The sequence below is a fragment of the Myxine glutinosa genome, chromosome 4 (genome assembly GCF_964187855.1).
Source record: "Myxine glutinosa chromosome 4, kmMyxGlut1.1, whole genome shotgun sequence".
NCBI lineage: Eukaryota > Metazoa > Chordata > Myxini > Myxiniformes > Myxinidae > Myxine > Myxine glutinosa.
The window spans coordinates 5,595,526-5,612,892 of NC_136264.1; the positions used below are offsets into that span (position 1 = coordinate 5,595,526).

General features: G+C 42.2%; 1 protein-coding gene across 4 annotated transcripts in view; it reads right to left on the reverse strand.

The window, feature by feature from the left end:
• Positions 1 to 8,661: 8,661 nt before the first annotated feature.
• Positions 8,662 to 17,367, reverse strand: part of LOC137424380 (progesterone receptor) — a 411,636-nt gene continuing 402,930 nt past the window's right edge. For all 4 annotated transcript variants that reach the window (XM_078775389.1, XM_078775387.1, XM_078775391.1 and 1 more), the window contains one exon: positions 8,662 to 13,541. In XM_078775389.1, coding sequence (XP_078631515.1) covers positions 13,386 to 13,541 — 156 coding nt within the window. In that variant the 3' untranslated portion in view covers positions 8,662 to 13,385. The remainder of the gene's footprint in view (positions 13,542 to 17,367) is intronic.

Consider the following 17,367-nt stretch of genomic DNA (forward strand, 5'->3'; position numbering starts at 1 on the left):
CACTCTCCTTTCCTCTGCTTGTTTCTCTTCTCTCCTCGCTTCTGCTTTCCTTTCTTCTTCTTTTAACCTTTCCTGGAGTTCTCGTTCCACTCTCCTTTCCTCTGCTTGTTTCTCTTCTCTCCTCTCTTCTGCTTTCCTTTCCTCTTCTGATCTTTCCTTTTCTGCTTTCCTTTCTTCTTCTTTGATCCGTTCCTGGCTCCGTAATTTCAACTCCAGTTTCCGGAGCTCAACGTCTTCTGGTTCTTCGGGTAGCCACTCCCAGGCTAACTCGTCCCATGTTTCTAATCCCACCATAGATTGTATCACCGTGGCCTGCAACTCTGCCTTCCTCAAATTAGTTCGGACCTCCAAGTTAAAATGTTTGGCCAATTTCAAGAGGTCCGACTTTAGTAACGCTCGGAACTGTGCCTCACTCAGTGTTACCGCAAAGTTCTGTGCCACAAACGCCATGGTGACTATCGTTAACACCTGTTCACCTTCACCCAAGACTTTACCCCAATTTCCCCAAAAATTTACCAATTAATACTTAATTAATAAATTTTAATTAATAAACATATTATTTTATTATTTTATACAAATACACTTTTAGATCCCGGACGTAGACCCAATTGCGAATCCGCAAATCGTAATTTGGACGAGCCCCCAATTCTGTTACGTGGTCCCCTCGGTGACTACCTGGTCTCGGTGACCCCCGGACCGTGAGAGGACCTTCGCCAGAAAGTAGTATTATATCTGCGCTTTCGCAACGCAATCCCTGTGAATTCCACCCAAGAGAAACTGATGTTCAATGATATATTTCCAGGGTAAGGATATCATACCATTTCAAGGATACAATCACAGATATATTCCCCGAGCAATCAACAACAAACAACCATCAACAATTCCCAATCCACAATCAATTCCCTATATGATTAAGATGGCCATCTTATATATGTGTGTCCCCTTTTGGTACTCACGACCCCCTTTTGGTCTCTGCCCCTCACAATGTCTCTGGGCCCCTCCTGACCAAGATGATGGTCGGCGTCGCCGCACTCGGGCGGTTGAACGAACCCCGGGTGGACGTGTTTCCACCGGGCAGGTATCGTATCAGGCACCCCGGCTGCAGCCCCTCGTGGCCACGCGAAGCGGGTACGGTAAAGCAAGCCCAAAAGCCCCACGCCGCTTGCAATGCGTGTTAGGCCCCAACGTGCGACCCGTACGCGTCTTTTTAGACGGTGCCGCGAACGGTGCCAGACGCGGGGTCGATGCACGGCCCCACGTCAACTTGACGTCTCCACCGGGTAGGTACACGTCCCGGTAACTCCTCTCGCCAGACGGGCTTCGGAACGCCGCTTTTCCACGCGGCGCAAGGTCGATCCCACCTTTTGTCGGAGCGGGGCGAGGAAGAAGAATACTCGTCGCTTTTCTTCCTCGTGTCTTTTCCTCCTCCGTTTCCGGTCACTTACGTTTCCGGACACTTTTCAGAAGGGCTCCTGACCCTCCAACCACAATAACCCTTAATCTACTACACATGGATAATCAAAGACCTGAATGGTAATTCACATACATTCACATAAATATGTAACACTACACACACACAAAATATGTCAAAGTACGTTGAACACCTGATGAACGAACTGACTCGTTTCAAGTTTCGCGGGTTGGCAGGAGTGTCACACCAACATGGCCACCAGACTGCTTCCAGTGATTTCATTAGCTCGCTTCGGAGTGATAGACACATTGCGGGCCCAGGTTTTTTTATATACGTCTGTGCCTTGACTCCACAGTACAGTATGCCTTGGATCCTTCAATCCACAGTACAGTATGCCTTGGATCCTTGACTCCACAGTACAGTATGCCTTGAATCCACAGTACAGTATGCCTTGAATCCTTCAATCCACAGTACAGTATGCCTTGGATCCTTGAATCCATAGTATAGTATGCCCTGGATCCTTGATTCCACAGTACAGTATGCCTTGGATCCTTGACTCCATAGTGCAGTATGTCTTGGATCCTTCAATCGCCACAGTACAGTATGCCTTGGATCCTGCTCGGAATTGAGTCGTGAGATGAATACACTTTCAGTATAATTATGGAGCTCAACGGGCTTCCCAGCTCCACCAGAATCCTAGGTAGGCCTATTCCGCCTGACACAGTCCTAATCGGCTAATGAATGAATGAATGAATGAATGAATGAATGATCGTTTTTAAGGCCATTTTCCCCACTAGAGCGGGGGTTAGCCTTGCGGGCCCCATGACAATCATGGGGCCCTGTTTGAGGCAATGTTTTTATGGCCGGATGCCCTTGCTGACGCCAACCCTTAGTCGCCTCCTACGATGCGCAGGGATACGGTGTACCTATTCTAAACCGGGGTACACACTGGGAGTGTGTACCCCCGGTACACACAGTCCTAATCGGCTAATGCGGTATAATATAATATACACTGGAACAACTCCTCCACACAACGTGATTTGAAGCTGTATTAGTCTCGCTTTGAAAATCACTCATGAAGCAACCTGATCGCTTGTCTCCCTTTTCTTCGTTTATTTTATCCAATCAGCAAGCACTGCAAGACCATCCACAAGCTCAACATCTCGCGTATTTTGTAGACAAATCAATAACACCATGTAGGTAACAAATCGTACGCCACTTGAGGCAGGGCCGTCTTAAGAGAATTGTCGGCCCCGGGCAAAGCAATCCACTGGGGCCCCTTCCCACCCACCCACGGGAATAAAATGTAAACGGTCAATAAAATTAAACCTATAGATTTGTTGGTACTTTCAACAAAATCAATGTTTAAACATTAAAAAAAACATGCTGTAAAACGAGGATTAATCAACACAAACCTTTGAACAATATAACATACACTACCGGTCAAAAGTTTTAGAACGCCTCAATTTTTCCATTTTTTATTGAAATGTACGCAGTTTAATGTCAAGTGAATAACCTGAAATGGTACAAAGGTAAGCAGTAAACCGCTCGAGGTAAAAAAAAAAAGTTTAGGTTCGCAAAAACGGGAAAATAATGTAAATTGCAGTTATATTGTTAAAAAAAGGCCTTCTTCAGGAAACGAGTAATGGATTAACAACTTATAGCTGTTCTGCAGCAATGTAAGTAAATTAAGCCTTGAAAGTTGATGCAAACAATTCCTCAGGTGTCCCAACCTCTGCTGATTACTTGATTACAAACCCCCTGTCTGTATAAAAGCAGTATTGGAATAGACTGTTATTACACCCTCTGAAGCGTTATTTGGACTATATTGCACTGCAGGAAGTAATATATTGGAAACTGGAGGAAACTGACAAGAAGAGGTCTGGCAGACCCAAAGCCACAACAGAATCAGAAGACAAGTTTTTGAGAGTCAACAGCTTGCGTGATAGGCGGCTCACAGGACAACAGCTTCAAGCACTGCTTAACACTGGTCGAAGTAAGCAAGTCTCAGTGTCAACTGTGAAGAGAAGACTTCGAGCTGCAGGTTTGACAGGTGGTGTGGCAGTAAGAAAGCCATTGATAAGATGGCAAAATAAGAAAAAGAGGCTTGCCTGGGCCATGAAGCACCGCCAGTGGACTACTGAAGACTGGAAGAAGGTCTTATGGACCGATGAATCAAAATTTGAAATCTTTGGTTCATCACGCAGGGTTTTTTAGTCCAGGCCCTGCTCATAACCCCGTATACAACTCATCCGCAAGAGATTTTGAAACTTGATTTGAGTTATTGGACCATTTACCTTTAAAAATCACACAGGTGCTTCTTCGGAACCGGCTGCGAATGGCCGCTCGGGGTGAAAATCCTAGATGGCCGCCAGTAGCCATATTGAAAATATAAATTTTGAACCACTCACCATAGAAGTATGTGTAATACCTTGTTTTATGGGTTTTTGGGTGTGGGGAATCCATTTGTGACATCATTTTCATGATTGAAGGCCAAGGTCACATGCTAAGGTCAAGGTCAAGGTCAGAAATCACAAAAAACGACCAAAATCGCAGTTTCACAGACACCGAGAAGCAAACTATCAAAGTTTGATGAGTGATACAATTACTGATGTTTTGCAACTTAACTGACTGTGGGAGTAAGTGTAGGCCATGTAGTTTTTTCAAATCTTGTTTATTTTACAACTTCTCATTTTATTTGGCTCACAATATCGTAGGCATACACATTGTTCACTTATGAATTGGAACATTTTAATCATTCTTTAGAACACACAATCTGAAAAAAAGAAGAAAAAAAAGCTACATTACAGTGCCATATAATACCTGCATATAAGCCATATTCCTTATAATTATGACTAAAAATTAATGGTATATGAGTCCGATGCCCAGACGAGAGAGCTAAGGTGGGAACTTGGCATTTGTTTATTTATTCACACAGATGGGCTCAACAACCTTCTTGTGGCAGTAGATCACACACACAACTTCTGCTGCTTTGCAGGAACAACGCTTTGAGTTACACTTCCCACTACAGCCACACAGGGTCAGAACTTTGGTGGGGATCGGCTTCAGAGACTTAAGGGGGCAGGAGCTTCCTGGGGGGAAACTGGGGGGGGGGGGGGGGGGGGAAACTTAAGGGGCAACGCAACCACCAAAACTTCCAGTCTTGGTTGATCCAGCCATAATGAATAGGGTCAAGCTGACTGGCATCAGCGAGCAAGGTCAAGGTATTCCAGATCACGAAGAATGCTTAAAATGTTTAAAACATGGGAATTCTTCTGGATTATTTGTAGATAATTACACTGTTCAACTCAACTTCAACAAGAAGTGCGTGACGTCATTCAACAAATGGCAATCAGGATGCGCAGTGAAACTTGTTTGTATTTTACACAGTGAATAAATGAGTGGAAATCTTAATGAAATAAGGTTGATGCATATTATACCATTTGCACATAAAATGAAATGTAATCTGCTGCAGTCTTATTTCATAACTTAATCCCAGGCCTTTCCAGCGAGAGGTCGAGTAATTATCCACTCTGCCAAGAGATCTCTCATGAACAATATGGCAGCATGAACAATATGGTGCTCCTAGAATCGTGGGCCCCTGGGCAACCTGGGGCCCCTGGGCAACTGCCCAGTGTGCCCATGCCTTAAGACGGCCCTGACTTGAGGAACTTCCGCTTCCTGTGATACATACGTGGTCACGTGGACAAAGTATAAACGGTCGAGTCTCCTGCTCATTAACCGATGACCAGTGTAACCTGCACATCACCACATTTTACATGTCAGTAAACCGATTCAACATGCAACTTAAAAGGCTACAACCATTTGTTGCTGTGTATCCATCACAGAACATCGATCGATATCGTACACATGCACCATGACTCTATATATACCACTATCTACTTCTTATCTGGAAATGGCTATGTATACGAAGATAGCCTATACGTTTTAACAGACATTGCTTTTATAGTTACAATTTGGACAATATTACCCTCAAAATGAATATTCCACAATTTTTCAGAGTTTCCTGGGATGACATTCCTCTGACTCTTCCTCTCCCCCCTCTTTTCCCCCATTCCAGATAGGAACAGCCTTGGGTGACTTACCTCGTTTTGCCCAGTACTATTCATTTTTGTCCAAAACTGTAGTTTCATCCATGCAATAACTCAATGGCAACTGGTTATCCCGTTACCAGCTGAACCATCCTGCTGCCTTTCTTCACTTGTGTGTTTGGGTTTAATTCCCTTTTTCCGTCGTTCCACCCACACATGTGGAGGCATGAAAACATGTTTATTGGGTCAGCATTTAAGAGAAACACAAAAGATTGATGTTTGTCCCATTTTAAGCCTCGCCCATCATCGATTCGTCCCAATATGAATCGGGTAGGATAACGAAAGCAAACAGCCATCAGGTTACATTGTGCAGTGGTTTGCAAGACAAGGTTATCCGGTTGAAGGAAGGCACCTCCATTAATCCTATGAACACTAAATTAAATAGTTTCGGTGGTGGCTTCGTGGTAAGGAGAGCAGGAATGCTGTTGTGGTCATCTAAAGGTTGCAGATTCATACACAGTTGAAGTCAGTAACACATTGTGATTGTTAAACTGGAAACCGAATCAAACGGACAACCAAAGCAGTCAACACTTGTCAAGGGCCTATACGTATACCTACCATCGAAGATCTCTTGTGTTCGTTCGCTTTAAAGTAGCTATACTTTAAGTTAATAAAGTAGTTAAAGTAGTATAGCTTTAAAGGTCCCATGTAATTCAAAACTTTCTGGTTATTTATATATTAACTTGACCTTTCTAGTGAAGAAATCACCCATGTTTCTTTTTTTAAATCAACAATGGGATAATTAGACCAATATTTTGAACATTTGTAGTGTTTTTCACAACTTGCTATGCCCCGCCCCTCAAAAAAGTGGAGATCAGCGAACCGCAGGTCACGTGACCGGTGACGTCATCTCCAGAACGAAGTCCATGTCATCTCGATTTGCTATGCTTCGGCCCGCGATCCGTTCCGTGTAATTTGTACGTACTTTACTTTTGATTTGCTTGATCTTGATCTGAGGTATGCTGAGACACACGTGTGTCACGCCTCGCCTCGTTGATAAGCCTGCAAGGTCGCTCCGTGGAGCAGCCTGCACGTATTGCACTATGTGTGAATTATATAATTACCAACTCACGGTCTGAGGTAACTCGGCTAAAAAATATCCGATTTGCACCAAATAAAGTTTATGGTTGCACAGGCCCCTACTTCTCACTAAAAGTGGAAACAGAATGTAAATTGGAGTTAAAATAAGTGTTTGATTTGTATCAAGCAAATGCACGTGGAGCGTGCTTGCGAGCGAGCTGCGTTCTGGAGGTGACGTCACATGGATTACGCCATCGGCTTTGAGGTATGGGGCAGAATTTTTCGGGGCGCTCCCAAGTGGTTCGGTTTCTTTCATTTTTAATGTTTCATAATGAATATAACAAAAAATCAATGCCATATTTGAATTCACCATAAAAAGCCTCATTTGGATGACATCATTCAAATGCATTTTGAGTGAGATTCCGTGTCTGTGGACCTTTAAAGTAGTATAATGTCTTTCTTCTGCAAGTAATTATGAACAAGATCCTCCATCATGAGCCTGAGATCAATGTTAAAATAAAACCTTTGAAAAAAAAAAATCGAAGGGAGAAAAACAACAACACCAACAACCATTCAAAGCTTGCCAACCGATGAACCTCTTGCCAACCTATGAACCTCTTGCCAACCTATGAACCTCTTGCCAACCTATGAACCTCTTGCCAACCTATGAACCTCTTGCCGAACCTATGAACCTCTTGCTTGCCAACCTATGAACCTCTTGCTTGCTAACCTATGAACCTCTTGCTTGCCAACCTATGAACCTCTTGCTTGCCAACCTATGAACCTCTTGCTTGCCAACCTATGAACCTCTTGCCAACCTATGAACCTCTTGCTAACCTATGAACCTCTTGCCAACCTATGAACCTCTTGCCAACCTATGAACCTCTTGCCAACCTATGAACCTCTTGCCAACCTATGAACCTCTTGCTTGCCAACCTATGAACCTCTTGCTTGCCAACCTATGAACCTCTTGCTTGCCAACCTATGAACCTCTTGCTTGCCAACCTATGAACCTCTTGCCAACCTATGAACCTCTTGCCAACCTATGAACCTCTTGCCAACCTATGAAGCTCTTGCCAACTTATGAACCTCTTGCCAACCTATGAACCTCTTACCAACCTATGAACCTCTTACCAACCTATGAACCTCTTGCCAACCTATGAACCATTGAACCTCTTACCAACCTATGAACCTCTTGCCAACCTATGAACCTCTTGCCAACCTATGAACCTCTTGCCAACCTATGAACCTCTTGCCAACCGATGAACCTCTTACCAACCTATGAACCTCTTACCAACCTATGAACCTCTTACCAACCTATGAACCTCTTGCTTGCCAACCTATGAACCTCTTGCCAACCTATGAACCTCTTGCCAAGCTATGAACCTCTTGCCAACCTATGAACCTCTTGCCAACCTATGAACCTCTTGGCAAGCTATGAACTTCTTGCCAACCTATGAACCTCTTGCCAACCTATGAACCTCCGCCTATTTCAGAATCATTCATGCTATCATTTTGGCTTACTGCTTGCAAATATAAAGGGGGAGCATGAGCTCTGATTCCTGGATGAGCTGGATTTCATGAAAATGGGGGCAAGTTAAAGGAAAAGAAAAAAGACCGACTGTATCTGGCATTAGTTGGTGGACATTAAATATCCCACGACGTACTTCACGAACGCTATGTGAACTTTCACAGGCACACTGTCTAAATTATAAATCCCTGCTCTAACTTCCAGGGGTCACTGCATCATCGGTACGAGCAAGGCCTACTCAGCCAAGGATGCTACTCACAACCTTTTGCTGCATACAACAGAGGAAGAAGAAGTCAATGTCTGTCCATGTGAATGTGTTCATGTGTGTGTCTGTCTGTCTCGTTGTGGTGTCGGTCTGTTATGTGTGTTTTTTTTCTCGGTGTGTGTGTGTGTCTGTTATTTGACAGGCCCAAAGTACACTTGAAAACCATCGCATGTGAAGCCACAATGCCGATAAAATAAAGTTGGCAACTTAGAAATGGAAACTTTTTTTCCTCCTAAAAGCAATCACAACGAGCCGAAAGCAAAATGCACAATATTGCAGCAAACTCCGCTCCGCAAAGCACAGAACGTTTCAGTTCAGTCAGTTTGATGGGGCTGTATATTTATTTGCACTTCACATTGAATGAAACAGTTTTGGTACCGAGGCGTATCGAAGATGACACGTCAAAGCAATGAGGAGCCAAAACAACTGCAAGTCAAAATCAATCAGCTCACCACTCACCAGGATTGAGATCAATGTTTCACCGTCCGACAAGAGCACGGCACCGCTTGATGGCAACAAAAGAAGAAAAGCATTTATCATTACATGATGTACATCGAAACGGTATTAAAATGATATTAAAAAGGAAAGAAGGAAAAAAGATTAAATCGCCTCACTTTTTTCCTGGCTACAAATTCTACAAACTATCCTGTTGTTTTATTTTTTGCTGACGACACACAAAAGTGCATCGAAACCCAAGGTATCGGCCTAAGATTGAACCGGTACACTTGGCACATGGCTTGTGATCCACAATATTATAATAAAGCCCGAATTGAACATTCAAAGGAAAGAATTATAAAAAAAATCATGTGAAAATATATAATTATATATTAAATTGCAAACTCTTTTCCAGACAAGCAAATCCATGACAGAGGCACCGAAGCACACGAGAGAAATCAAATGTACAAAGGAAACATTTAGTGGCTCAGACCATTCAACATACGGACATTCTTTGAACAGCATGTGCAAAACATTTCAACATGAATCACGCATACACAATCAAGATTACCCAGAAGGCCACAAACAGAGAGAACCAGCCGCCATTGGAGCCAATTTTGAAGGCCCAAGCATTCCAGCTTTAGCCCGAGCCAAAAATCAAATCTTATTCATGAAAAGGAAACGTTTTGTGTATTAAAATGCTTGGCCATAGTGGCAACACAGCAAAATGCCAAAAACAATAGTTATACAGCACATATTGGCCATGATATACAGCAACTTTTATGTTCAACCATCATTAGGATATATATATATATATATATGTGTGTGTATATGTATGTGTGTGTATATACAAAAATATATACATATACAAATATACACACATATATATATATATATATATCATCCACAAGTTGTCATACGGCTTTGTTTGGATGGGTTAAATTGCAGTTGGCAAAATGTTTCAAGGATCCACCGATAAACCTTGTGTTACAGTTCTTGAATGCATTAGAAAAGTAGTGAGGATTAAAAAAAGTTCAGCGTCGTGCAGTATGGAAACCATTTTCAGACCAATGTTTTCATCGACCTCCATTAGCCAATGGTCCATCTGATATACATAATACAAGGATGTGCAAGATCAGGAAACTGAATTGAGTAAACGTGAGGAAAGCAGAAGCAGCAGCAGGAGTGTCAATGCGTTTGGGGGTGTGGGGGGCAGGGGGCGGGGGGCGGGTGGAAAGCACAAGTCTTCTCAGATGCTTGGAGCACTTGAACACCTGGCGAATGGGTCACTCCACAATGGACATCTCCGCATCTTCTGGGTTGTATGAAAGCACTCATAATGTTAGTATACATGAGAATACAACTTTATGTTGAAAGCAGGATTTGGTAGAGAGAATGCAAAATGCAGCACAAATACCCATGAGAGATCAATGGTGTATATGGCACCAAGAATATGGCGGCATGATTAACAGTTTTGACTGTTTTTGGAACCTAAGGACAGCAAAGTCCAAAGCTGCTAACGTTCTCCGCAAATTGCGCTCGGTTGTAGAACTGTTTTACCCCAAGCATGATTTCCAGAAGGATCAATACAAAAACTATGAGTAGAAACCACAAAATAAAGTAAAGGGTGGGGGTCTGTGGCTGGAGCATGATACACAAAAAGCTTGTAATTAAGGCAGAAGTGCCTCAGCCATGGATATGATCATGAGAATAGCTCATCTTGGAAGGCCTCCTACGACATGACGGACGCTGTGGAAACTAACATATGTCATTGCAGCACCAGGAGTTTAGGAAAACTCCTCCATCTTGGGAATGATATCATATGAACCAATCGTTGTGTTATACAAAGTGAAATGCATATTCTCATATTCTTCTAATTATCGACTAATTTCAATATGGCTGGTATTATTTGTTAGCATCAAATAACTTCCTGTACCACCTCCTCTGCTAAAAACCGAGTGTAGTTGGGAAATATAGTGAGTGTGCGCAAAGACTGCAAAACTGTGAAGCTCGCAGATCTACAACTGGAGAATTTACGCAACGTTTGAACCACATGGGGACTCGTTGTGGATATTGTAGCGATAATTAAAGAAATTACACGATGTGTCGTTTCCATCATTCCACAGGCCAAGAAACGTGTGAAAGGAAAGCCAGGTTCCAGGAGAAAAAGGTGAGACACACCACCCAGTCATCCTTCTTGTCGTCCTATTTCACATTCATCCAAAATGATGTGAAAACCAAATGACAACCTCGTGTATGGGAACTATGTAAAGCACTGTGAGCAGGGGAAGGTTGATAAGGAAGCAATTCAAACGAAAAAAAACAAATTAAAAAAAAAAAATATATGTATGATAAAACGGTGCTATTCTGATGTCACACCTGCGTTTACTAGCCGACATTTACTATGTGAGACTCCTTAAACATCACTTATTCTAGAGCGTCCTGACTCTCACCAACACTAGACGGGAGGAAAGGAGGTAGAACTGGGGAACGTGGAGTCAGCTTTGTGGAGGTGCCAAACACACCTCAGTCATGCCTGAAACCCTCACCTCAGCTCTCCCCCACACATTCATTGCAAATCATTTTATTTTTCTCACCACCCCATTCTTCCTCCTTTCTTTCCAATCCTTCCTCGTGGAGAGGTTTTAGCACACCTACCTTGGACCTACCTTGCTAGGGAGGGAGGCAGAGTGGAGGGAGAGGGGGTTAACGTGACAATAAACAGATGCTGCAAAAATATAATGGTGATGCTTTTTGGTATTTCAGGCCTCAGCAGATAGGCCATGTTTTGTGTCATGAAATGGGCACGATGTGCCATTACTCATCATAACACCAGTTGGACAGAGCGACAGGTTGTACCGGTTTATTTATGCTCGAATTTCCTTTTGATCATCAAATGGAAAGTTACACTGAAACGAATGCAGCCATAAAAAAAGGTGAACTAATTGGGCAACAGGCAGGCGACATGTCATAGAGACATAGACAAAGCAATTTGCGCAATTTAAATGGGACAGAACTTTGAGAAGTATTCCTGCATTCTTCTGTGTAACATTACAACCAGGTTAAAAAACGTATAAAATGCTATGCATGGAAAGAAAAAAACCTCCATTACCTTTGTGCCGCTTATAAGACTTTTGGCATCAGGTGATTCAGGACAGAGTTTAGCACAAATTTGTGCTGCCAATTCATTGTTTTAATGACACGACCATTGCGTTCTGCACCCTGCGGCGGAGGGGCAACCCGTCCGGAATCGGTTCCTAACCATGGAAAACGTTCACAAATCGCCACGAAGGCCCCGACGCTACAGAGAGCCTCCACCAACACCCGCACAGTGCTGCCATGACCCTGGCATTGCCAAGGGTGTCTGAGCACCAAAGAAAAAGGGGGAAAAAAAAAAATCTACGGTCACTTGAATGCCTAAATACACACTGGAATTACTACCGTATGTTAAAAAATAGACAAAAGACAAAAAAATTATTGATTAATCAACCAGAGCAGTTTCAAAGGAAGTCAGTAGGAGACTTCTTTTTTTTCACCATCACTCAAACTGCCATATTAAGGCCCATGCACGTAAAGACAACAAGGACCGATGAACAACGACATGACAGCTGGGGGACACACTGCGCAGCAAAACTACCGATGACATTGAAGGGATACGACTACTTTGCATTGTCCGTGTTGTGCTTTTCCTTTTCTGCTCGACCTGATCCAACTGTCCGACTCCTCCCGCAATCTCCCAGAACTCTGCCTTGCTCCAGAGACACTTGTCCCGCTCTACGTGGAACTCCCTTATGTTCGGCGTCTTCGACACCGTGCCGCTGCAGCTGATGACTACGTCGGAGAAAAAAAGAACGCTCAAGCGACAAATTGTCGTCATCATCGGCAGCTACAATGGCAGAGTGCCAACCTAGCCTGACTAAAATAGGATGACATTTAAGGAAGACCCCCATGCTTTTCTCGTTGTTATTGTCGTTGTAATATTGTGCCTGGGTCTTTAGTGTTTGCGCTCAATGTATTATCTGAAAAGTAAACTACAATTACCCACCAGTACAAGGTCTGTACATGCAAGCATGTGACATGAAGTTAACATGTAAATGATTTTGGTTGCAGTTATTAAAAATCACATAACATAGTGTATGACGGAGGAGGAAAAAAGGGTAAAAACAACAAAAATGTAAGAAAAGAAAGTGACTTCAGCTTCATCATATCATGTCATCCAATGATGGCTAATAACCAGCATTTACTCGAATATGCTCAATTAAGCTGAACTAGAATAAAACACAAGGATGTTTGAGATCCTGGGATAAAAATGGTACCCACGGCTATTACGACTAACAACAAGCGAGGAAGGTAGTGTCAGCGACTGCCAATTAGAGTTAGCATGTAGTGAGATACACAAAAACAAAAGGATCCTTTGCATCTGCCAGTATTCCTGTGGATGGCCTCCCGATTAGGTTGTGGGAGGACAGGAGAAGTTGCAGATGTTGACATTGATCCAGGACAATGCGGTTGTGTAGACAGTTGCTGGTAAATATATTGAGTGCGTCGATCAGATGAGCGAAGGATGAGACAAGAGTTTTTCTGCCGGTCACAAAGTTTCAGCAGCAAATATTATTTCTTATGGAAACGGAGAGCGTGCGCATGGCCAGCGAGTACGTGTGGAAGCTGAGCGGTGATGATCTCAGACATCATCTCCGGAAACTCCACACTCCACAATTCAGACTGTGTGAATGTCATGAAACAGAACTCCAGTAAGCCTCCCACAAGCTGTTAAATGGTTGGAAGGGGAATAGTGGGAAAACCATATTAGCATTGTGAATTATAGGAGGCAACAAACAAAACAAGAGCATACGTTTCAATACCATCAAAGAAGCAGGTTCGAATGTAAGCCGAGAACAAACAGACACATCGATGAAGACAGAGAGACAGAGAGTTAGAGATCGAGTTAGAGACAGAGTTAGAGACCGAGTTAGAGATCGAGATCGAGTTCGAGATCGAGTTGGAGATCGAGTTGGAGATCGAGTTGGAGATCGAGTTGGAGATCGAGTTGGAGATCGAGTTGGAGATCGAGTTAGAGATCGAGTTGGAGATCGAGTTGGAGATCGAGTTGGAGATCGAGTTGGAGATCGAGTTGGAGATCGAGTTGGAGACCGAGTTAGAGACCGAGTTAGAGACCGAGTTAGAGATCGAGTTAGAGATCGAGTTAGAGATCGAGTTAGAGATCGAGTTAGAGATCGAGTTAGAGATCGAGTTAGAGATCGAGTTAGAGATCGAGTTGGAGATCGAGTTGGAGATCGAGTTGGAGATCGAGTTGGAGATCGAGTTGGAGATCGAGTTGGAGATCGAGTTGGAGATCGAGTTGGAGATCGAGTTGGAGATCGAGTTGGAGACCGAGTTAGAGACAGAGTTAGAGACCGAGTTAGAGATCGAGTTAGAGATCGAGTTAGAGATCGAGTTAGAGATCGAGTTAGAGATCGAGTTAGAGATCGAGTTAGAGATCGAGTTGGAGATCGAGTTTGAGATCGAGATGGAGATCGAGTTGGAGACCGAGTTAGAGACCGAGTTAGAGATCGAGTTAGAGACCGAGTTAGAGACCGAGTTAGAGATCGAGTTAGAGACAGTGTTAGAGTTAGAGACCGAGTTGGAGATCGAGTTGGAGATCGAGTTGGAGATCGAGTTGGAGATCGAGTTAGAGATCGAGTTGGAGATCGAGTTGGAGATCGAGTTGGAGATCGAGTTGGAGATCGAGTTGGAGATCGAGTTGGAGATCGAGTTGGAGATCGAGTTGGAGATCGAATTGGAGATCGAGTTGGAGATCGAGTTGGAGATCGAGTTGGAGATCGAGTTAGAGATCGAGATCGAGTTAGAGATCGAGTTAGAGATCGAGTTAGAGATCGAGTTAGAGATCGAGTTGGAGATCGAGTTCCAGTTCGAGTTAGAGATCGAGTTAGAGATCGAGTTAGAGATCGAGTTAGAGATACAGTTACAGATAAGGCTGAATATAGAGTTAGAGATAGAGTTAGAGACAGAGTTAGAAATAGAGTTAGAGACAGAGAAAGATATACAGTTAGAGATAGAGCTAGAGATATAATTAGAGTTAGAGACAAAGTTAGAGTTAGAGATAGAAATAGAGTTAGAGACAGAGAAAGAGATACAGTTAGAGATAGAGCTAGAGATATAATTAGAGTTAGAGACAAAGTTAGAGATAGAGATAGAGTTAGAGTTAGAGATAGAGTTAGAGATAAGAGTTAGAGATATTGTTAGAGATGAGAGTTTGAGAGTTAGAGATATAGTTAGAGATACAGTTAGAGTTAGAGATAGAGATAGAGTTAGAGATAGAGTTAGAGATAGAGTTAGAGATAGAGTTAGAGATAGAGTTAGAGATAGAGTTAGAGATAGAGTTAGAGATAAGAGTTTGAGATATTGTTAGAGATAAGAGTTTGAGAGTTAGAGATATTGTTAGAGATAAGAGTTTGAGAGTTAGAGATATAGTTAGAGATACAGTTAGAGTTAGAGATAGAGATACAGTTAGAGATAGAGTTAGAGATAAGAGTTTGAGAGTTAGAGATATTGTTAGAGATAAGAGTTGAGAGTTAGAGATATAGTTAGAGATACAGCTAGAGTTAGAGATATAGTTAGAGATACAGTTAGAGTTAGAGATATAGTTAGAGATACAGTTAGAGTTAGAGATATAGTTAGAGATACAGTTAGAGTTAGAGATAGAGATAGAGTTAGAGATAGAGTTAGAGATAAGAGTTTGAGAGTTAGAGATATTGTTAGAGATAAGAGTTTGAGAGTTAGAGATGTAGTTAGAGATACAGCTAGAGTTAGAGATATAGTTAGAGATACAGTTAGAGTTAGAGATATAGTTAGAGATACAGCTAGAGTTAGAGATATAGTTAGAGATACAGTTAGAGTTAGAGATATAGTTAGAGTTCGAGATATAGTTAGAGATACAGTTAGAGTTAGAGATATAGTTAGAGATACAGTTAGAGTTAGAGATATAGTTGGAGATACAGTTAGAGATAAGAGTTTGAGATAGAGATAGAGATGGAGTTAGATACACAGTTAGAGATACAATACAGCTTACCAATAATACCACAATAATGCCATACCAATACCATACCAATACAGCAATACCCAATAGAGCATAATTACACTAAACCTGAAACTTGGTATAAACCAGTCAAGTTTGGTATCAAATTAAAGGTGTTAAACTGGACAATGCGATTCGGCCGATTATATTATTGCATGTTGTATGCTTCCACATCTAATAATGTCTACTAATAATCATAAAAACAAGACCTTGTGTGCTGAAGCTCACCTGGATCAGGAGCAACATTCATTCAACCCCCCCCCCCCCCCCCACACCCCTCACCCGCAGACCCACACAGATCATGATCAAAGGGAGGCGCAAAGCACCATTCACTCCCTTGTATGGGATCGTTTAACTGTATGCAGCTTTAACATGTGGACTGAAAATTCATTTCTCGGCTTCTACTGGATGAAATTTCAGAAGTAAATGCTTTGTACGTTGAGGTAATATGTTCCAAATTTCAGCAACGTCTGTTTCCACATTCTTGAATTTTATTTAGAAAACCCTCAAAATCACGTTGGTGTCTGTCCATCCGTCCAAAATGTGTTGGCGCTCATATCTCAAGGACTATACATTGAAACTAGCTGAAACTTGGAAGATACATTGGCCAATTGGTCTCGGAAATGGCTTTCAAAACAAATTCCACAAAAGTGCTATAGTTGTTGCTTTAAAATGAAATATATCTATCTATCTATCTATCTATCTATCTATCTATATATATATATATATATATATATATATATATATATATACATTATATATATATATATATATATATATATATATATATATATATATATATATATATCTATATATATATATATATATATATATATATATATATATATATATATATATATATATAGAGACGGCATTTAATATGGAATATATATTTTTTCTTGACTTGGGTCTCCTTTCTGAACTCAGAATATCAATCTGGTGAGTTTCTTTTACGCTTCGGTGATTTCTTTGTTGAAAGAACCATGTCACTGATTGTCTGTCGCAGCAAGAAGTCAATAACAAGATTATATCACAGGTGGCGTGACAAAATGTACGGACAGGTACATTTGACAATTGGCTTCACAATCGGGTATATAAGGGTTGTTGTGTTCTGTATTAGTGGAAAACAACTGCTGCACGTCTACAAAAGTTATTGCCGCTTCCTCTGGAGATGGTCCGTCAACTCGGCAATGCTGTTTGTCATGGAGTGGTAGCTTTACGAAATCCGGCATGAAACAGTGTGCTATTGCTCGGCAGTATGGCATCACTCAAGGTCAGGTGTCAAAGATCCCGAAACGAAATGCTCAGAGGGGTGTCCCTCCTCCAATATCGAGGCCAGGACGTCCCCGCAGAACCACAAGGAGGGATGATCGCCAGCTGCGCCGGTTAGTCCGCAATGGCCGTACCAAGTCAGCTAATCGGCTTAGGGCTGAATGCCAGCAACTGACAAATGTGCCTGTATCCATAAGGCTAGTCAACCAACGATTGGTTCAAGCA